Below are 23,443 nucleotides of genomic sequence, written 5' to 3'. Positions count from 1 at the left end.
ATAGCAAAACATTGGAAGAGAATTGGAATGCAGCAGTATAAAGACTAGGGGAAAAACCAATACATACAACTCCCTAATGATATCTTTTATTACCTTTCAGAGTCTTAATACAGGGTGGCTCTTTCTAGAGCAACGAATTATACTGAATTTATTTTTGTACATAGTTCAAAGTTCCACATCTTTCCAAAAGGGCGCAGCTAACCAGCAAGTCTTACTTTGAGGAGAACTGGCAGATTGAATTGTGAAAACAGCAAACACCAAAATTCATTCTTCATACATATCCTTATGCATACTTATATACATATGTATTTTTATACATAAACACACACATGGATACACACATACAGACAACACATACATCACATACATATACACACTCATACAAACAAAGAACAGTCACACTGAAGAAGCAAGCTATTAAGGAGAATCCATTATTCTTGGAGCAAAATACACTTGTGTATTATAAAACAGATTTTTTTTTTTTAGATAATCTAGCAAGCCTTTGTTTACTGAAAATGTCTCCCATATACTTAAGGCTCCAAATCAGAGCTGTCCAAATGCAATCTATAGAGAAAAACAACAAAACTCTGACCCCCAAAGAAGACTGTACAAACAGTACATGGTTCCAAGATAAATAAGTGTATCTATCCAAGGCCCCAAAGTTCTGTCCAGTGTAACCAGATACCTCTCAGAAAACTTAAGATGCTTGCATATTAAGAACTACACAACAAAAATGTATACATTTAAAATTTTGCATTAGCCTAAACACAATAATACAGAGTTTTTCTAGTCATACAAAAAGATCTGAAGACTGTGATGTCACCAAGTATATTTTCACCTCATGCCATCGAAGGAGACTCCCCCACCCATGTAACCCACATTTTTTCCTTCCAAGTCCAACTGTCCTTACTAGACTCTGGACTTAGAGAGTACAAGGTCAAAGCCCTCCTAAGCCAGGTCACTGCAGCTCTTTCACTCCTGGCCAGGTCTCCTTTAGGTCCCTTTCCTCTAGGTCCCCTCACTGGCATTTCTCTGGCCCCACAGTGTGGGGTATGGGCTGATCTGCATGGCTGACTCTACAGACATATTATGAAGCCTTTACAATTGGCCACACAAACACAATACCACAATGTAGGTCAGTTTGTGTGCTCAAATGCCAAAGCAAAGCTTACATGGGAGGAAACTACAGACATAAATCTGCCAGGGTAGAATTCCACCCAATGATCCTAAAATTATTTCAAGGAATCAATCTCCAAGACTGCATCATGAAATCAGAAGAGCCGGGCTAAGCTTCAGGATTGGGGGTGGGGTGGAGAAAATGAAAGGCTTTAGAAGAGGCTCAAAGGTCTCACCAGTCATTATATCATTGAGAGGCTCAAACTACAGATGAAGTTAGATACTGAAGATTGTAGAACGGGTATTTAAAATTATTAACTGATCAAAAATTTGTAGTTGTCATTAAAAAAAGTACAACTTAGCAATTCAGTTCAGAAAGAAGACTATCCCCAGGAACATACACATCTGTTTAATATTACAAGCCAACTGTCAACATCCTAAGTGAAGTTTTAATTTAATATTTTTTCTTTCTTGATGTTTTACCTTTAATCAATGCCTCATGAGAGTATCAACTTTCTATAAGAAACTGTTAAATATAAAGAAATGTTATTGTAGCATGTTTATAAAATCATAGTTCGAGAACTTTTTATTTTTCCAAAGCCTGACCACAACTTAATTATCTGCAGGACATTCCAGGCTCACAATTGCAAGCTCCAGTTCCCAAGCAATTTTAAACAATATCTACTGTACAGGACAGAGGGTACACAAAAGACCGCAACATGCTTATATTTCCAAAAGTCAGCATTAGGCCCTTTCGACATGGTTTTTATTTTCATTAAACAATATTTGTTTCCTCACTAATCATTAAATGGTTTTCATCACCAGCGCCTTCTTTCCTTTCACATGTCAGCTGTTAGCATCAGTGTTTGTGTTCATAATAAATAAAAAAGTGACCCACCCAGTTACTGAAAAATGAACACACACGATGCCAGGCTCAATGAGTATTAGGGATTCAGCAACATATTCACACTCTGAATACCATTCTATTTTAATCTAGGATCAAAAAAGACCAAAACTTAATGGACTTGGTGCGATATTCTCCTTTAAACTGGATTCCAGTTTCATGCTGCTTAGGTTATTTATGGGCACACAGATCCAGGCAGGGGTTTAAGACATCGACTTGTGAAAATGGAAGAGGAAGAAAAGACGGCAAGTTCAGATTCTGGATTCTCCCTGATGGAGAAGACTCAAAACTATTGCCAGTGTCTACAAATGGATGAGGAACGTAGCTTGACAGAAGTAATATACCACACATGGCCCAATGTGGGCAACTAATGGAGCAGGCCAGTTTTAGGAAAGATGCTAAGGAAAGAAATTGAAAAGGGTAGGAGAGAAAGGAAGGCAGGAAGGAAAGACAGGAAACTGTATACTATGAAGCATTAGGAACAATAAAAATATGCATAAAATGTAGAAGAAACAAAAGATGATCACATCTACACCCATGGTCAAACTGATAACAAGCAGGAAAAACAAAAACAAACAAACAAACAAAAACCAATGCATGATCTGAGAAGACTTCAAGGCACCAGATGCATAGTTGAACAGGAAACCCAGTTTTCAGAACAACAAATACATTTACATCCAAATAAGCTATTTCCATACTTAGATTGGTAGTCCAAGGCAGAGATAGGAGTTACATATGCAGAGTGGCCCACACAGCTGTTGTCTAGGCTGAGCACTTTCAAAGCCTTTACTCAGTTTAATTCCCTCAATTAAAAACTACTCTCTTCACCTACACCAAGGAGGAAAGCAGAGTTAATAAGTAACTTGGCCACAAATCACTCTCCAGGAACAGAGGACTCCAGGGTCCCTGTCATTATCCTCATGCTGTAAGCCACCTTAGGTGACACCACATTCATCAAGAACTAACTTGTGTGTTATTTGGAGCGTGTGGCATGCCTTCCTGCTCCAGAGCCAATGCTGCGGGTATCCTACGCGCTGATGACCTTTCAAATGTCTTTCCCTACAATTTTTACCCCAAGCCCTTTCTTCTTCACTCTCCAAAGTCTAGTCACCATTTATATTCATGTCACTTGGGTCTTTGTCCCCAGATAGAAACCACTCTTGAAGTACACATTTGTCTTCGCAGCTACCTGACCAATGTGTCACCTGATTGCGGCCATGTACCTCAGATAATAGCACAAAATGTAATAGCATCCACTGAGTCACTTCCAACTGCAACCAAACCTCAATGGCATCTTTAATGTCACCTCTTCTATCCAACGGAGCTTACTTCCTGTCAGACATGTTCTGACTCAATCTTCTGTCCCTAAAATTATTGACTTAATTCAGGCCTTTAAGAGGTTTACCTAGCCAGGTGTGGTGGCGCACGCCTTTAATCCCAGCACTCGGGAGGCAGAAGCAGGTGGATTTCTGAGTTCGAGGCCAGCCTGGTCTACAAAGTGAGTTCCAGGACAGCCAGGGCTACACAGAGAAACCCTGTCTTGAACACCCCCCCCCTCCAAAAAAAAAGAGGTTTACCTAAATTTGTTACTGTGGTGGCTGACCAGGTCATCATCCTCGCAGTAACCTGATCCACAAAAGGCAGCAGAATGAGCTCCCAACTATATATCTGCCCGTGTCAGTCCCCGGCCAGAAATGGTTGATAGTTCCCATGAGCCTTCAGGAGAAAGCTGTTCCTTTCACAGTTAGGGTAATCCCTTTGTACTCTGTAAGGTCCAGCTGAGAAGCAGCTCCTCTGTGTGAGTACTTCCCTTCTCCTCTGCTGCCTGCCACTGTGTGACAACACTTACCACAACAGGCTTTCCTTATGGACCCTCATGCCTGTCTGTCCTTACTAGACTATGCTCAAGAGCAGAGATGATACTGCTTAGTGCCAGCCTGCTAGACAGAATGGATGCTCAAACACAAGAGCACAGGAGTGAGAAATGGAAGACCTACTTCTCAGAGCTAACTCTCAGTTCAGAGGAACAATGTGTCTGACAGGGAGCGAGGAGGCACACCTTTGAATGTAGCACAGCTTTTTTGCCACCATTATGCACACACGGCTCCTTCTGAGGAGCTCCCCCATCTCCTCTGCAGTGACAGACTACAGGTAGAGATCTGGGAGCTAAATGGCCCACATGCACAGATTATCCATTTCCTAGGGAGGCCTACACTTTAGGACAGGCCTTTGATTCAACTAGCTGAGCCCCTAGCATCTGTGTGGGTGCTACAAGGACAGAGTGGCTCTTGTTTGGCTACCACAAAGCAAGGGCTTATGGCGGCGGGGGGTGGGGGGGGGGGTCTTTAAGAGGGTACCAAAGCTAATGTTTGTGTTTTTATGGTAGAATAAAAAAGACCCACGGTGCCAGGCATGGAGTATGCCTTTAATCCTAGTGCTAGGAGGCAGATCTCTGTGAATTTAAAGCTAGACTGGTCTACATAGTGAGTTCCAGAACAACTAGGACTACACAAAAAGACCCCATCTCAAAAAAAAAAACACAAAACAAACAAAAGGCTCATGTGACCTGAAAAAGGAGTACAGAAACAAACAAAAACTGTTATGGAGAAGTATCAACACTGAAAGGCTGACAAGAGGGAACAAAGGAAACTCACCATGTACTGGCATTGTTAGGGCAACTGAATCCAGCCAGTTGGTAGTATCAATTCATAAAATCTTTTGATCATCTAAGCCAATTTGATTTGTGTTGAGATCTTAGTAATATGTAACCATAGGACTCCTGATAATGTAAGCTAGTTTGTGAGAAAAGAATCAAGGTACATATTAAAGAACATCATAATCTACCTGCCTTCCTGTCCCCCTGCTTGGCTGCTGCTCTTTCTCCTGCTTAGACCACTCCCTCTCCTCAGCTTTCTCAAATTTGACTTACCTGTAAGGCCAGCCATATTCTAACCTACACTGAAGTGGGAGGTGAGGGGATAACAACAAGCATTGAGCGGTGAGAGTAGATCCCAGGTTACACCTGACAAGATTAGAGGCAGGCGGCTAACAGCATACTAGAAGAGATTTTAAAAGAATGCCTTCCATTCCTGACAGTGTCTATCAGCCCCCTGTAGAGTGACCCTTTAGCAGTATTATGAAAAGGACTAAGTTTTATGAAGAGTTGGAAGAGGAAGTTAAAAACAAACACAAATGCTTGCTTCTTTAACAACAACAAAATGGTTTTATGAAGACCAGGAGAGGCTTTGGGCTAACTTAATCTGAGAAGCTCCTCCTGGAGGCAGTCTGGTAGGCTGGAGAGCTTCTAGTGAGGACAGGACTGAACTGCTTGCCAGCCTCCCAGAGAGGAGGAGGACAGAAAACTGGTTTAAAATTCAGTCTGAACCCAAGGCAGGCGATGGGGCCATGCTGCAGGAAGAACTGCTGAGGATGGAAAGGCAAAATGAAAAGGGGCTTCCATGGCTTTGAAGAGGGGAACTTATCCCTGTTGGTCAAACAATAAACAAATATCCAGGGAGAGCCTTTGATTCATCAATAATCATAACCATGTAATGAGACCATACTATAGGCCAGACTCTGCTAGGCTGTGGCCGTACAAGGAGGTATAAGGACCATTTGTTTACATCCTCTGAAAGGAAAGAGAAACATGAAGGCAGAGTCCTGACTTCTCCTTGCATCTCCATTACCCAGAGTAACAACTGCCATGCAGAATTCATACAACAGTACTTGTCCAGTTTCATCTTGAAAGTTAACTTTTGTGTGATCAACAAATTACATATAGCAATAATAAAAAGGATGTTACAGGCCAGAAAGAGTCCCTCACTTAATAAATAAAGCAGCCAGCAATGGGCTCCACTTCAGTGCAGGTTAGAGTATGGCTAGTCTTACAGGTAAGTCAAATTTGAGAAAGCAAAGGAGAGGAGTGGTCCAGACAGGAGAAAGAGCAGCAGTCAAGCAGGGGGACAGGAAGGCAGATTCCCGGGATTATGAACAGGAAGCTTGGTTGAAGCTGATAGGACCATCAGAGAAGCATGGAACTCTCACCCTGGAAGGACATAGGTAGTTTTATAAAGCCTTCTAGATGCCAGCTAAGTAACTGAGAGCTTGTCCTGTGGGAATTAGGCACTAATGGAGGGGTTTGAGTTAAAAGAAAGATGATGAACATTACGTTCTCTGCACAGTGGACTGGCTACAGAGAGATGAAAGGCCTGATGCTTCCCACAAGCTCAAGCTGTAGGTCCAGGGCCTGAACTCATAGAGCCACAGTGAAATGGACATGAGGGGAAAAGCTGCAGCTCATTAACTTCTTTTGCTTCTAGATAAACACCAAACCATGTGCTCTATACTATAACAGAAGTGGGACAAAGAGCCTGCCTGTCCCCTGGGCTCAGGTCACTAAGCCAACAGGGATGACCAGGAAAGGGGAAAATAATTGAGAAAACTACAGATGTGGGTCACTGAGGACAGCTGTGGTCACTGAGGACAGCTGACATCTGGACATTCATTTACATGATCTACAACAATGTCACAATGTCAAAGTGTAAACAGAAAAAGCTGGCCTCCAAGATACCTTGTCCTCTGCTTCCCAACAGATGATGCAACGCTGCTAGTCAGGTCCAGAAGCAAGCACCTGAACTCTCTAGACTATACCAAGCAATGGGCATCGAGACAGATCCTTAAACAAGCGAGAGCGTCTGTTTTTGGACTGAGACGTTTCCAGGTTTCCCCTTCTGACATAACGGATACATGGCTGCAGCCTTCCCATCACTTACAGACACACATTTAGAAGCTTTCAAAAACTTCATCACCTCTCCTCCAGATCTTTCTCCCCTTCCTACTCTTAATTTAGTTTTACTTCCTCTTGTCACAGCTTGCTTACAAATCGAGGCCTGTGTCTGGAGTCAATTAGGGCTGTGAAGTACCCCGCCACGCCTTCATCTGGGGACTCATTTATATATTTTTTTTCTTATTTCAGGAGGTAGAACTAAAAACTGCAGCTCCAAAAGTTTCCAATCAACCATCACATTCTATTCTTTGAAGAAGTATGCTTTTCTCCACAGTTAAGAAGGCAACATCAAACTACGCATTCGGCAGAAATATTTTCTTTCTACCTATATAGAGACCAACTGTGCTTCAGGAATTCACTCACAGAAACCAACATGGCATGTAGATGATAAATGCTTAATAGCAATGGCATTAAAAATTTTTCTTCCATCCAAAATTAAATGTAATTTCCTTATTACTTTAATGGAATCCCTTGGAGTTGAAGTATTTAACTAGTCTCTTTCACATCAAGTATTCACTGTGAATGCTCCTTTAATAGTAGGTGTGTGAACTGTCCACTGACAGAATGAAAACACACTTTCACTGAAACAAAAACTGGAGAAGGCCACAGGAGCTTGATTTGGAATCTGATAATGGCTTACAGATTCCACTTCAGCTCAGATTTATAGTCAGTGTGCCATGGAGCCATTTACCACCTCTAACCTTTCAGGTCGGATTTGGGAGAAAAGTATAAACTGCCCTATCACTGAGAAAAAGCACACTGAAGCTCAAAGGACTTGACTTTTCCTCTGCAATGCTGAGTTAGAAAGGAAGGGAGCAAAACAGAGATCAAACAAAACTCACCTTAAAAAGAGAAACAGAGATGAATTGTCCAAAGTGCTAGTCACCATGGGGTTTCCCCCTTGTCACTGTCTTCCAGGGTCACCTTGAGTGGGTCTGTCATGCAGCCCTAAGCATGGCTGGCTGCTATCACACTACTAGCTAAACCCATCCTGATATACAAGATGTTTGATATACATAAGGAAGGCTCTAGGTGGTTGACAGATACCAAACGGAATCATGTGCTGTGAATACAAAGCTGGTATACAATACATCTCCTGTTATTCAGCCTTCTACCATTACCACAGGAACTTCCTCCTGCTGCCTCCCAACAGAAGCAAGGGTATGCTGGCATGCTAGCCATTAAAATAAGCATCCTGGACAAAGGGACGGGGCCCAGACAGAGTGGATCCCAGGGGCCATGGGCTACACAGCACATCCACAGCCTCTTCATCCTCGTCCTGGTTAAGCTAAGCTTTACTCAGTCTGCACTGCCATCCTGAGTGCACCTTGGAGTCTGCTGTTAACTCCTAGCTGGTCTCCCCTCTCTTCATTCGCACACATGGAGAATGTATGAGCCTTTAAACCTACTCGTCACCTCTTCCCCAAAATTGCCTTTCAGTTTCACCCAGAAGTAATCTCTTGTCCCCTGAACCCCAAAAGTTCCCCCTGTGACTTTGCCTAATCACTTACAGGCGCCTTGGGAGTACCTGAGACAACTCTGATTTCCTGCCAAAGTCTCGCGGGTATTTGTTTACTTTAAGTCCCCATTAGGCTAGAAGTCCATGAGAACTCACCTCTTCTCTTTGCTGGGTTCTCAAGACCAAATACACGAGCATGGCACAATCATAGGCTAAATAAATGTCTCCTTTCAGATGCCAGGAAATTGGTGGTTTTCTTAATCTTATCCTAGAACACAATGCTAGAGTGGAAACTGAGCCTTCAGGACTAGGGATCCTTTGCCTCAACTACTGCATACTCTTAGCAATGTTTTTTCCTAGTCTCCCAGCACATATATCACTGTCAACATCATCTATAAGAAATAAGCCCTTGCTAGACAATTGTTTCAAAAAAGAGCCAGCAAGGAAAGCAGAGCCAGGAAAGGAAAGGAGGAATTTAAAGATTCCCCCAAAGAGCTTGGTTCAGCAGTAGTAGTTTTATTTCTCCCAAACTAGTCAAGTACCTTCAAATCTATGTGATTTATGGGCCAAATTATGCTCCTAAGGACAAATGATGTGACAATACATCAAGGAGCAGAGCCCAGAAGCTCACCCGGCTCATGTGGGCCATAGAGTGCAGCTCCCTCAGGAGCAGAAGGCCAGCCAGGGACAGGTACCCTCTCCCCACCCTTCACATCTCCAGTGCTAAGTCATGAGCCAGGGAAGTAAAGCTCGTCCTCGTCACAGGATAGGCCCTTAGCTTTCAGGACAGTCAATGACAGCTGCCACACCAGGCCACGTAGGGTAGGTACTCAGGTGTAGTGGCTATTATCAAGGCTTATTTTCACAGTGACAGCCAGGAAGCTAAGAGGTCAGTACAACATTTATGGGTGATTTTCTTGGGCAGGTTAAGAGAATTTGAACTGAAACTCCAGGTGAGCTACAGGAAAATTACTCCCTTTACAAAAGGCTTTACCACAGACATCCTTTAAATAGCATATTAATATATGCATACATACAATACATACATACATACTCCTTTTACCATAACATTTTTCTAATCAAAAGCTTTTAATTCTTCCTCAATTCCTACTGCAAGTAAAATCTCATCTTCTGGGCACTTCACTTCTGTTCTGCTTTTAATACAAAAGTAGCATGTGTTCATTAAAGAAATTCTGAATGACCAAAGCAGAAACAAGGTCACACACAGTTCATCACCCAAGTAGCAACAGCCTAGTTGCTATGGTTTCTCCAGCTAGTGGGTATCTCCATGCTTCAAGTGTGGAGTTTTGTCCCCACAGTTTTAACTGTAGGACTTTAGGCACTGACCTTTAAACCGAACCTGACAATGAAAGAATTCTTCCTGGACCCTGATACATTCTTTAGTATGCCATGTTTGACTAATAATTCCCCTACGTTCTATCATCAGGACCAGGATCATTAATGCCATTAAGGTGCTGGTAACTCACAGACTCAAGAATACCTCTCCTCCTCTAGAAGCAAGCTTCGCCAACATTTGCTTCCCATTTTCTCCTATTTTCCTTTCCTAACTAAATCTCTAGTCCATTTCCACTGTATGTACACTAAGACATCTAAGAATGATTTATCTACCTCCTTTGAAATCATGGTAACTCTTAAGCACACAGTCCCAGGCTTAAAGCCCTCATGAATGCATCACATCTGCTTGTATCTGCTTTGTGCAGGAGAAGGCCAGCACCCCTGCTCTGCCAGCACGTACCTTTCTGCTGTTTTGAAAAGGTCAGTTACCTGTCCTCACTGCTACCTTCCTAGATGAACTCTGCAACTATTTCCATGTTCTTCTCAGAAAAGTTCTGTTAGAATCCTGATGGGAAAGAACTCAAACTTACTAGCCAATTTAGATTAACTAATCCCTACAATACTTGCTTTCCCTCCCAAGTTCAGTGTCTTTCTATATACCCAGCTCTTCTATATCACTACAGAACTGGGTCATTTACATCTCTTTTCAAAGTTACTGCTAAAAGTTCTTTTTTGCTATGACTGTAAATACTTCTGTTCTACTTAAAGTGGCCGTTAAATGGATTCAGGATCACTTCCAGTGTGTGTACACTTCCAGGATCAGGCCATAAACCTCACCCCACCCACTCCTGCTTGCCTTACAACACTGGCTACAAGCACCCTCAAGCCTAGGAGAGCCAGAGTCCTTTCCTGTCATGGCAGCACCCACTGTTATACTGGCCACCCCCCTTCCCTCCACCCCTGCCCCTGTACTTGCTCTTTATGGCTCCACAGAACTTACTATGGCCCAGGCAGCATCAAACTTGTGGCAGTTCTCCTGCCAGAGCTGCCCAGGAGTTGGAATTATGGGCTTGAGTGACCAGGCCTACCTACTAGTTACCACCTTTTCCATATTCTCTCACAGGAAGTTCTAATGTAACTTCATGCTATCAAATGATCCAGTAATCGTTTTCTTCTTATCAATATCAGGACATACAAACTTTTTATTTGAGAAAAAAATTAAACATAAAACAAGCTAAATTTCTAGTTGCTGTATTTTAAGAAGTTAAGATAAATCTGAAACAAATTTAGTAAAAATGTTCCATTTGTTTAAAACAGTGCCAAGCTGGAAGCAGTTAGTATCAAAATTTCAACAGGTAGTCAGGTCAGTCAGTTATGAGACATTTCTAATAGGCAAGCAGCCAAATAAACTAGTGGGATATAGCAATGCATACTGACATAGAAAAATGATGGGCAACACAGAGTACAGAAAAGGCAAAACAAAACCAGGGGTGTATTGTAGACGAGCCTTATGTTCACTTAAGTAAAGAGTCTAGAAAGTTACACACAATGCCCATTCTTGTTTGTCTGTTCTGCTTAATGAGCATATACTACCTTTATGATCAAATTTTAAAACAACCCGCTTCAATTAGGTAGGTTAATGACAGTAGTTCATTGTGAGAGTACATACCATTATTTAAATTCATTTGTTAAAAAAAAAAAAAAACTTGAAAAATGCCAAGTTTGAAATAATCTTTTTTTTGTTTTAATCTGGATGAAAAATTCTACGCATAGAGGGACTTGAGGAAAATATCTCAAGGCAATGAACAGTTGTCATCAAGAAGAATGTTAAAATATACTCTAGGAATTTCAGGACAGAAACTGAACAAACCCTGGGACTATCCTACTGCAAAGGCTCCCAAGGACCATGTACGCACAACCTCTCATTAAGAACAATGAGTACAGAGAGTAGGGGTCTGCAGGACCATACAGCTAATTACTGCCTAGGGCCAAAAGGACTTCTAACTCAAAACATACACTTTTAATTCCTTTCTCAGCTCTCATGAGTCATATGTCTTGTTGCTTGTCTCTTCTACTTAGATTACAAAATCAGAGCTGAAGATGGTGCCCCTTAAAAGGCAGCAGATTGTTTTAGTAGCCTTCTTATCACTGACTCTAAGTAGATAGAAACATCTTGAAAAAGGAAGGAAAAGTTGACTGGGTGAGCCCGGCTTGCCAGTCCCAGGATGAGAACATTTTGACAAACAGACATAAGCTAGACCACAATATATAGGGAGAAACACAAGCAAGAATCTCCAGACTTAGATAACTAGAAGCCAGGAGAGAAAAAGTTCTCAGCATTTACCATGTCAACTATTTCGAAAGTTTTTTTTTTTTTTTTTAAGTTGCAAGGTTCATTCAACAAGTCTGCCTCTCATTCCTTGGGGTTTATACACTCTCTAAGAGGAATTTTCAAGGAGTTTCTCTTTAAGATAACTTATTTATTTTTTGGTTTGGCAGGAGGTTGTTTGTTCATTATTCTGTTTTGTTTTTTGAGACAGAGTCTCACTACAAAGCCCTGGCTGGCCTGGAACAGAATATATAGACCAGGCTGGCCTTGACCTCAGAGATCCTCTTGCCTCTGCCATTTGAGGGCTGGTATTAAAGATGTGTGCCACCACACCTGATCTGTGTTTTAATTAAAAGGAGTTCCTAATGTAGGAATGACAGACATTTGTAGACCCCATTGATCTTTCACCCACCAGAGGGAGCCCATATGGATTTTCCACATGACAAGAAACCTCAAGCATCAAGTTCGCAAATCCTAAAACTGTATTATTCACAACATAATCAGCATTATACATTTGGCATTATAGGTCTAACCCATAAAAGTGAAACACTAACTGAGATTAATCAAAGACCTCCTGCCTAGAGAAGCCACTCAACAATGACTAGTTTTTGAAAATGTGGGCTCTCCTGAGTATGTTACAGTGCTTGCACTAAATCAACAACCTGGCACAGTCACCTTCTCAGCGATACAAGGGGCAGGTCTTAGAGGCCCTATGCACACAAAATTCACAGAAGCTTAAGTCATTACATGGCACAAAATATGCCATTTTACATACTTCAATGTTTATAACACAATACAGCTCACTGCTAAGTAAACAGCTGTTAGGTTGCATAACTCAGAGAAGAGTGACAGAAGAAATATCAGTGCATGTTTAGTCCATAAGCAGTTTTTAAATTTTCAATCCACAGTTGAATGAATGCACATTTTCTGTAGGAGAACCCTACGAAGTAGAAGTCCAACTGTATTCGGACTTAACAGCTTGGCTTGCTGGCTGATTAACTGATCCATAAGACATGGTTATATTTATAGTATGCAAAGAAATCTGATTATTGATCCTTCAAGGTGAAACCAGAGGCTAGACAGGAAAAAAAATCTTACTAAAATTGTCATAGAGGAGGGAATGATTCTAGGTCTAAGTTAGTAGGTGACATGATGAACTATTGGCACTCTGCAAGCTAAAAAGGAGGAAAGAGGGCTCTCCACTCACACTGTTCTTATCATGCTGAAGAGTATCATCAACTCACTGACCATAGAAGCATGGAATACAACCATCACTACCAAAACAATGAGACAAACAGAGCTCCCAAGCTTTAACCCCAGAGAGGCTGATTGGCCAAAAGGATCAGCCCAGTTCTGTTTTTGTATTTGTTCTGGATTTGTAAGACAGGTCTTAACCTGTGCAGCTAGCTGGATGTGTGAAGTATCTATCTATCTAGTACACATTAGTCTCTGAGACCTAAGCACAACAAAGTTGGAGGATCTCCTTTGGGTTCCATCTGCAATGTCCAATCAAGGTTTACCAGGAAACTGGCATCAGGAGACATCTATCATTTGTAGTCTTAATTAAGTCCAAAGACCATGTGTCTCTGGGATTTATTCTCTCCTGTGTGGAATTGTGACATGAGTGACCAGCACCTTCTCTTAAATCTGAAGGATTGCTAAGGTAAACTAGCATTGCTTAATTTTCCACCTAGAAAGCTAGGGTATTCTCTCATTCTCCCTTACCTCCTCCCCTGTCCCCTTCCCTTCTTTTCTCGAGAACTGATTACAAAGTGTGCTGGGATATCCAACAGCATACTAAACACAGGTGAGTACCCCTATATTACATTCCTGTCACTGAGAACAAAATACTTGACAACAGCAACTTAGACAAGAAAAGCTTATTTCAATTCATAGATTGAGAGGCTGCTGACCATCAGTGAAGAAGGCTTGATGGTAGGGCAGCTCCCGTCTATGACAGTGAGAGAATAAAGCTGTCTGCATACATCTTGGTGGGTAAGGAAGCAACACACTGAGGCCAGTACAGGACAGGGATAAACCCACAAGGTCTGCCCTCCAGTGGCCAACTTCCTCCAACTAAGCTTCACTTCCTAAAGGTCGTGCAGTATCTCCAAAGAGCACCACCACCTGTGGACCAAGTTTCCCCCATATGAGACTGTTGGGAGGAAGGAAGCATTTCACATCCAAACAAAACGCAATTCCTAATCAACACATTAGAAACGGGAGCGACCAAAAATGTGCTAACAATGAACAGTTTCTGAATGCAAAGTGGACAAAACTTGACTCAAACTTTAACCCATAATGAAGTACTCTGGCAGCACTCACCCTTACCCCATAACAGTGTGTAATGTCACTGCAGCCTTGGTTCTAAAGGCACAGCACTGTGTATGCTTCAGCACTGCCTGAAACACCTTTAGGCTAAGAGGCAAGACTGCTGCATGTTATGAACTGCAGCGATTCTACAGAACAAACTTTTCTTCTACAGGAGCCAGGGTTGCAATACAGAAAACAAAGACTCCTAATGCCATCGCTGCTCAGCGTGGAAATATTAGATTAGTGTATCTTTGCAGTGTATCTTGTTAGAATGTTTGGTTTTTTGTAAATTCTGTTTGAATTACCAAATTAAGTTTCATTTAAAAAAAATCATTCAATGAATTTTGGCTTCAGGTTAAAATTTAATTTCCAACAATTTCTGAAATTGCCCAAAGCATACTTTTTTCTGCCATTTTTTGTACTACATATTTATATAAAGCAGCATTTTCCACATTGACAATTTAAAACTCAAAATATCAATTAACTCTGAGAAATGCTGAAAATGTTCAAGATCTTTTAGTATCAATTACTTAGCCAAGAGTTCACTCTTCATGCAAAAATAAACACTCACGTTAGTATGAAAACTTGCTTTCATTCCCAGTAAGTGATAGTTCTATGTATTCCAAATAATTATTTTTCAAAATGTATGATTATCAGTGAACATTTTCTTTGTGTATCTAATTTATAATCTACATACCTGAAGCTGTGTAGAGATTTCTGGGCAGAAAAGGGTCACAAGGGCTACAGTGATAGCTCAGTGGTTAAGGAACTTGCTGCACAATTATGAAACAACCTTTGGATCACAGCACCTCTGTAACAAGCATGGTATCTAATGCATGCCTAGAACCCTAGCTCCAAGGAAGGCAGAGGGAAGAGGGTCCTGGGCCTTTCTGCCTTCCAGACCAGCTGAGAAAATGTAAGCTCCAAGTTGAGAGAGACACTCTGCTTTGAGGGACTAAACAATGATAACAGAGACACCTTATACCCTCTTCTGGCCTCTGTATGCATGTCCATGTGCACACATGCACGCACACACACACACACACATACACAATTTTAAGAAAAGAGTTACAGGCTTTAAAAGCCCTGTGTGTGCACTAGAGCAGGCACACTCCTCAGGAAGGTCTGACAGCAAACACAGCCCCACAGCTCTGCAGGCTTTCACAGGCTACAGTGCTGTTGCTGTGGCATGAAGGCATTTTAAGCCTGTTTGAACGAAATTAACACTATCACTTCACTAACCACAAAGAGCAGGCTGGGTCTGGCCTACAGACCAAAGGCTGTACCCTCATCTATGCAATCCAGAACATCCTCAAGTCTAGGGACATTCCATCACTCAAGCCTCTCCCAGTACATGGCCTTTATCATCCCTGTCTTGCTTCTGCTCTGCTAGCCCTTCTGTGCCTCACTGTCTTAGCTCACACAATAGTCTCCCTTCCTAAGTTTGGTATGAAGGTTCTCAACCTTGTTGGCCCAATTAGATTACTACTTTCTCTCTGACGTTTCCACTAATTCTGGCCCAGGAGACTTAGGCATCCTTTATCTGTGTTTTTGTCGTCCTTTGCGCCCACACAGTGCCTGACACATATCAGATGTTCAATCAGGTAATGGAATAAACCAGTTACTGAAAAACAAAGCTTCAAAAGCTGTAGTCTTCCTAAGTCCTGGGCAAAATCCACAAGGGTAATCCACAGAAAGAGCTCACAGCTGACATCATGAGTGTCTCTGGCACTGAGTTCTACATACAGGAAACATCAGTTATTGTAAACCACAAAGACACAGCAATCTGAAGTTAAAAGGCCAGTTAGTGGGTCCCTGGGCCCTCTTGTTGGCTCCTTGGGGTCCTGAAGGAGAAGGGGGAAAGGCATAAAAGAAACCTAACTAATGACTATCTCTTTCCTGTGCCTCTTCCCACCCCAGCTTTACTCAAACCACTTCTCACTTTGTTTGCAAAACAGTTTCTGCCCTGTATTTTTTACATCAGTATGATTCAACACACTCCTGCTCTGCTCCTGCTGTCTACAAGCTGCACAGTTTTTCCTCTGCTCCTGGAGTCTGGCCCCATCTCCTGCCTCCTCTTTCTCTCTGGCTCTTTGCACCTGCTACCAGATGCCGCTTCTGAAGTGTGTTCCCTCATGAAATCCTGTTCAACTAGGATTACAGCCAATTTCGGGTAAAATCTATTTCCAGCCCCTCCAGATAATAATCCAGGTGGTTCCAACTCACTTACTAGGCTGTACTATCAGAGCTCCTAAAAGGGAAACCAAAGAGGACCTGAGGATTTGATGCTGGACAGTTACACTTGTCAGTCACCCCCAACTTGCACTGTGTCTGCTTCTCCTTAAGAGAAGGCCTGAACTTCATTAATAAAACTAAAGCTACTATTTATAACAGATGCTGGGCTAAGTATAAATCAACATCTGAAACAGTCAAGAGTCCTATTAGGACTGAGATTTTTAGAATGAGAAGGAAGCCTGAATAACCCAAAAGGGAAAGCAAAGGGATACAGCCAATTAGTACTTACTAATTCAAGAGATGGACACTGAGAACCTATGTGCCTGCAATGTTCTAGATGCTATGGGTTCAGTACAGACCACAATCTCTTTTCTAGGGAGCTCAAAGTCAAGTAGAGACGCTAACTAAACTATACACAATCCACTAGCAATGACAACAAAACGTTACAAGAGAAATAGGTTGTTGCTATATTATACAAAACAGTTGTGGAAGAAAGGCCTTACTTAGAAAACATCTGATCCACATGAGGTTAATGGAGATCAGCCCATGTGGATTCTGGGAGAAGTGTTCCACATAAAGGAAACAACAGATGCAAAGATGCAGAGGCAGGAAGGGGCCTGGAATGTGAGAGAACAGCAGTGACAACTGGATGTCACCAGGAGAGTGCAAGAGGAACATGTGAGAAGTGAGGACAGAGAAAGGTGGGACTGTCACCTGGTACAGGGCTACTCTATGAAATTTAGGGGGCAAAGAGATGGCTTTGCAGTTAAAGGAACTTGCTGTTGCTGTTCTTTCAGAGGACCTGAGTTTGGTTCCCAGCACCCACAGCAGACAGCTCACAACCACCTTTAACTCCAGACCTGGGGATCTGACACAAATTTCTGGCCTCCTCAGACAGACAGATAGATACACACACACACACACACACACACACACACACACACACACACACCCTACACACTTTTAGTAAAATAAATATTTTTAAAAGAACTACCAATAAATAAATTCAACTTTCACAAAATTAAGATATAATAAAAAACAAACCATCATTGTTTACCAACTCAGAATCACTATAACCTGACGTGGAATCAGAACATCTGTGATTTATGTTCCCTGACTATCTGGTCTAAGTTCTCAGTCTTGTTAAATGTGGTAACTGGACCTGAGAGGTTGCAGTGACTTCCTGGCAGACCTAGCACTAGCCAACGTTTCCTGGTTTCCTGTTCCAAGCTACTCAGGAGCCCCTTCTGCTCTAGACATGCAGCTCGGCTGCTAGCCGGGCTCCAGGGACCTGTGTGGTAGCTCCGTTAGTCTCTGAAACCTCTATAAATTAGTAAGGAAGACTAGCTGCCCCCATATGGCATCTATTCTGATAAGTAATGGATGGATACTCAACGTGCTTGGTGATATCAGGCATGCCAGGCACCATGAGAAATTATGTCTATCACCCTTTGCTCCAATTCTCGGACACAGCACTCCCCTCCTAAGGTCACACTGGCCACAGAATGGAGCAGACATATGACCTAGCTAACCAAAGAACCTTATTCCTAAGACCACAACACAGGTTTTGAGGTCCAAACAGAATCAGGCCCATTCCTGGGGTTTTATGGATGGGAGCTACAGAGAGACACATCAAGCCATTAACTATGTGAGCTACTACACTCAGTAGTAGTAGCTACACTACTACCAACAACTTTGTTAAAAATGACTGGGTGGGGATGAGCAATGGCTCGGCAATTAGAAGTGCTTACTGCTCTTCTGCTACTGAGCATCCGAGGTCAGTTCCCAGCACCGTGTCAGTCGGCTTACAGCCACCTGCAACTCTAGTGCAGGAATCTGATGTCCTCTTCTGGCCTCCTGAGGGCACCCCCACATACACAGCGCACAGTCACACAGGCATATGCAATGCATACATAAATAAAAAGGAATCTTTTTTAAAATGTAGGTGGATATTTAAGATACAATAACAGAGGAATAAAAAACCCTTCTGCCTCTGGCTCTAGCCCATGACCTCAACTGCAAAGGCATGGGGCCAGTCACTGCATCTGTCTGAGTTTTAAGTCTCCCATCTATTAACATGATTAGTCTGAGTAAGATGAGTTACAGGACCTTTAAAAGAACATCCTGAAAAGCCTATGGTTCTGTTTAGGTATACAACTGATTTTTAACCAATTGCCCAGTAGACTATCAAGCAGATTTCAACTTAATGCCAAGCCCAATAGTTGGTAATAGCTCTCAGGGGACAGAGCTGAGGAGTTCTGAGCTACAGGATCCACTGGGAACTGAGTGCTGGCTTCTGTGGTCAGAGGCAGCATGTGAGAAGAACAGGTCCCACGTGTTTGCCACTGATGATATTTCACCTTGAACTCAGAAGTGCCACTGTCGTTCCATTACTGGGGCTGCCTGAACCTTCCAAGGATCTTCATCTGTGAGGCCATTAAGAGAAAACAGTGAAAAATGCATTTTCAGCACTCAGGGAAAGGTCCAACTGACCATGGGCCCTCTCCTCACAGGGCTGCTTGCTGGACTGTGCATCTTAACTCTTCTCTTCCCAAATACCCATTCCGTGAGGACTGATAATCTGTGCAGCACTAATAAACCACCCAGGAAGAGCCTCCACACACCAGAGCTGCACCGTCCACACACGGCCAGCGACAACAGCTTGGCCAGATCAGAACACAGCTATCATGACACCTTATTTCCCATTCTCTTTCTTCAACCTGAGACATGCCTCCTTCAACATGATACATGGTGCTCTTAAGCTCTCAACTTTCTAACTCTCATCTCTAGCTCTCCTTCTCCCCTCCCTCCCACCCCCTTTCTCTCCACGTGGCCATGGCTGGCCTTTCTTTTACCCTCTCTCTTTCACTCTGGCTTTCTACAATAAAGCTCTAAAACCATTTTAAAAAAAAATGATAAATTGTATGATAAGACATGTTATATATGATATATAAGATGGATCCATTGGCGTTTTAAAGTCTGTTTTGGATAAAAATGAACCATTTTATAGGTAAATAAGCTCTGCCTAATAGCATGAGTCTGGCTAATAGCTAAAATGGTTAAGACAACAATGTGGTCTCCTGGATCTTCTTCACTGTCTACATAATATTGGACTCTCTACAGCAGTGGTTCTCAACCTGTGTATTGTGACCCCTTTGAGGGGAGATTAAATGACCCTTTCACATGGGTCACAGATAACCCAAATATCAGATATTTACATTATAATTCATAACAGTAGCAAAATTATACTTATGCAGTCTCAATGAAAATAATGTTTTGATTGGGGGGTGGAGTGGGTCACCACAGCATGAGGAACTGTACTAAAGGGCCACAGCATTAGGAAAATTGAGAACCACTGGTCTAGAAGGCAAGGTTCAAACACTGCAGAGTGATCTGCAAGGATCTTCTAGATTTCCCACTGGCTACCATAACACTCTTATTATTTTTCTGAGTGTCCCACATTCTTATGTTAATCAAGCCCAACTTAAGTTAAGCTGGTACTATCTTATGCCTTTGTGCATGTTGGTCTCTTTACAAAAAAGATATTTTCTTAATTCATTGGGAACTTCATATGTGTTCGGATCATATTTATCCTGTCCCCCTCTAACTCCTTTCAAATCCGCTCTCACCTCTATACCCCCCTATCTTCCATGTTCCCATCTCCCCACCACACACCAATTTTTTAAAAGCCCATTAAGTCTAACCACACTGTCCATGTCCTCCTGACTGTGTGGCCACCCAGGAGCACGGCCAGCACGTGATGCCCTTCCTGGCCTTCTTGGCAATGAAACCAACTACTGTTCTTTTAGAATGGGTTTTTGACATCATTGTCCCATGATGCCTTTCTCCCAGGTGGGACTAACCACTGTTTCCCTTGTGCCCTACAGAACACCGGCATGGCTCACGGCAGGGCGTTTGTTTATGTTTGTATCTCCTCCACCACTGTAACTATAACTCAACAGTGGAACCCTGTTACTCTAAAACAGTGCTGGTCAGAAAGTAAGTACTAGGTAGATGCTTATTGTTGGAGGGAGGGGCATACACAGTGTCTCTCTGTAGCTCCCATCCATAAAACCCATAAAACCTCCTGTGCTTCAACATTATCTGTAAACAGCCATTCATTAACTTGTGTGCATATATATATATATATATACATACATATATATAAAATATTTGAGTATTATCTGGTCTGAGGACCCATGCCTTCAATCTCAGCACTTGGGAGACAGAAGCAGCCACCTTTCTGTGAGGTCAAGGCCAGCCTTGTCTACATGGAAAGACCCTGCCTCAAAAAGAGAAATATCAAGCAATGGATTATGTGCCAAACAGAGATGAGTTTACTGGAAAACCAATGAAACTTAAAGTTTAGATCCCCCAGATTTGTACCTTTCAATGCTTTGGGCCATTGTGTGTGTGTGTGTGTCTTTAAAAGGACAGGCAGACTGTATATGACCCCCTGGTACTCCAAAAATAACATTTACCCTTAGTGTCATAGATACAAAGGGATATAATGCAAACAATCTTTTTTTCCTGTTTAGTGGAATCAATATTTGTTCATTCGTTCAACCATTCATTCATTCAAAGAATACTTACTAAGCAATATTGTCAGTAGCACATACAGAAATACTGTCAACATGTTCCTACCCTTATGGAAAAGATTCCTATGTTGGGGACACAGAAGCCGGTTGGGTTCAGAGAACAGGAAGCAGTTTAGAGGGCTGTTACAACACTAGTGTTGCTTAAGTGTTGCCGCTCTGAAGGGGAAAGCTTTTACCCTACACTGGTGATGTCCTAACCAGTCTCAGGAGGTACTGAGTCCTACCTATGCCTGGAGGCAAGGATCAAGGTGCGTTCAGCTGAACGTGGATTTTATTAAACCCTACGAGCAAGAGGAGGTTCAAACAAATTCATGGAAGGGCGAGGGGAGAGAGTGGTGAGCTTTGCGACAGGAAGTGTCAGACTGTGAGAACTCACTGCCACAGAAGGTTATAACCTGATTTCAAGGATATCCAAGCACCTCTAACTTACTTCCTTCAGTGCCCAGATATGCGTCCCTTCCTGAGAATAAACCTGTCGCCACCCCGAGCCAGCTGTTAGCTCGGTGAAACAGACTCTTCTGTCTTGCTAGAGACTCCCTCTCTTCACCGAGAGCTAAAGAGATAGGGCCAAGTTTGGGGTCCAGGGGCCGCGGAGCGTAGGCGCCCCAGCTCCCTGCCCGCCGTTCCCATAGCAACTAGCTTACCACTTCACGGGCCCGGCTGGAGAAGTCTCCCTTGGGCCGAGGGCTTCTGCGGAACAGCTCATCCCGGCTGCCATCGGCCCCGCCACCCACGGCCACTCCCAGAGCCTTATTCCGCGTCTTCACTGTCTTGACGCTAGCCCGGAAGAGCAGTGTGATGTCCACCGCCATAGCGACCTGCAACCCCGGGCCTGAAGCCGGTCAAGCACACGTCAGCAGCTAGCGACCCCGGCAAGAACTGGGTTGCTGAGGGACGTTCCGATTTCGCACTCCTCCGCCTGGAAACTGTGAGCATAGAAGAAAGGTTCCGCTCTCCGCCCGTGTAACGCGGAGAGTGGAGAAAGGTTCCGGCCTTAACCCAGAGCCGGAATTCTCCGTCCCAGACAACTAGCTACCCTCAGTGCATTGGCACCTGTTTCTCCTCGCTGCAAAACTCAGTGGGATCAGACGCTCGGAGATTTCCCAGTCTGGACTTCAGGAACGAAAGCATCGGGAAGCTAGAAAGATCGCTCCCCTTATGATTCTTTAATAGACGGACGGGCGGTTTGGTTGACAGGTGGGGAGTATCACACTTTTGACTTTTGTCATCAAGGGATCGCCTTGAGTAACAATGAACTATGACCATCTGAGTTGCAGGAGCTAGGAAAGGGTAAGTGTACAGAGGTAGGGGCCAGAGATCTTTCTTCTTCAACCTTCAGCCAGTTCGGTAAAGTGAAGCCAGCACCTTTCTTGGAATGCACAGAGAATTAAACAGAATGTGTGTATAAAACGTCCTCATGCTGTTTAACTCTTAGTATACAGTTAGTAGATGTTGCCGTTGTTGATAATATGGTTGTCCTCAGTCGTTTTGTTTTGTTTTGTTTTTCGAGACAGGGTTTCTCTGTGTAGCCTTGACTGTCCTGGAACTCACTCAGTACACCAGGCTGGCCTCGAACTCAGAAATCCGCCTGCCCCTGCCTCCCAAGTGCTGGGATTAAAGGCACGCGCCACCATGCCCTCAGTCTTCTTACTTATAATGTAGAAAAGGCTTAGAGCAGAGATCCCTGAGCGGGGATGTGGAGAGCAGGAACTTATCAGAGCCAGACGAAAGTGAAGCATTCTGAGCTTCATGATACCGTGTTAGGTTCCTCCTCAATAAGTACTTTTGAAAGGTGCTCTCTTGAATCATAGTTATCATAGAGAAAGAATGAAATGGAGAACAGAGTTACTTAATTTGACTAAAGTCAGCTAATAAAATTTTTCTGAGCATTTGGTTCATGGTTCATTTTATTTTTGTGTGCACCTTTCATTAAAAATACAATTATGTCACTTTCTCTCCTTCCCTTTTCTCCCTCCAGCCTCCTCAAGTCCTCTCCCTCCAATTTCTTCCATGTCTCCCAACTCAATCTCAAGTTGATAGCTTCTTCTTCCTTAATTATTATTGTTGCATATATGTGTAAGTATCCATGGATATGCCAGCACAATCTGCTGAAACTGTTGTTATTGCGTATGTGTCTATGGCTTCAGGGATAATCACGTTGTATTGGACAACCAATTAGAGGGTTCTTCCGTGGGATAGGCTAACTCTCCCTCTCTCAGCAGCCATAGTTGCCTGTAGTTTCTTGTCCAGGAGTGTGACCCCCATGGTTTAGTTTTAGTTCAATATCAACTTCTCTGTGTTTTGTTTTCCTTATAAAAGGGAGCACACTAAGATGTGTGCTAAAATTGGGCTTTTAACAGTCATCAAGATGAAAAGCTAGTTTCATAATAATCCTAGGATCACATTT

At 42.8% G+C, this 23,443-nt stretch overlaps 1 protein-coding gene across 4 annotated transcripts in view; it reads right to left on the bottom strand.

Moving 5' to 3' along the window:
- Nucleotides 1-21,961, bottom strand: part of Stx18 (syntaxin 18) — a 93,503-nt gene extending 71,542 nt beyond the window's left edge. For 2 of the 4 annotated variants that reach the window (XM_085836653.1, XM_085836654.1), the window contains exon 1: nt 21,681-21,961. In XM_085836653.1, coding sequence (XP_085692779.1) covers nt 21,681-21,848 — 168 coding nt within the window. In that variant the 5' untranslated portion in view covers nt 21,849-21,961. The remainder of the gene's footprint in view (nt 1-21,680) is intronic. The other 2 variants (XM_021162409.3, XM_021162410.2) reach the window with 1 other exon arrangement.
- Nucleotides 21,962-23,443: the final 1,482 nt, after the last annotated feature.

Source organism: Mus caroli, unplaced genomic scaffold (genome assembly GCF_978045245.1).
Source record: "Mus caroli unplaced genomic scaffold, Mus_caroli_1 scaffold_4, whole genome shotgun sequence".
Taxonomy (NCBI): domain Eukaryota; kingdom Metazoa; phylum Chordata; class Mammalia; order Rodentia; family Muridae; genus Mus; species Mus caroli.
Note: the sequence above shows the minus strand (reverse complement) of the source record. Positions and strands in the feature narration are given on the sequence as shown.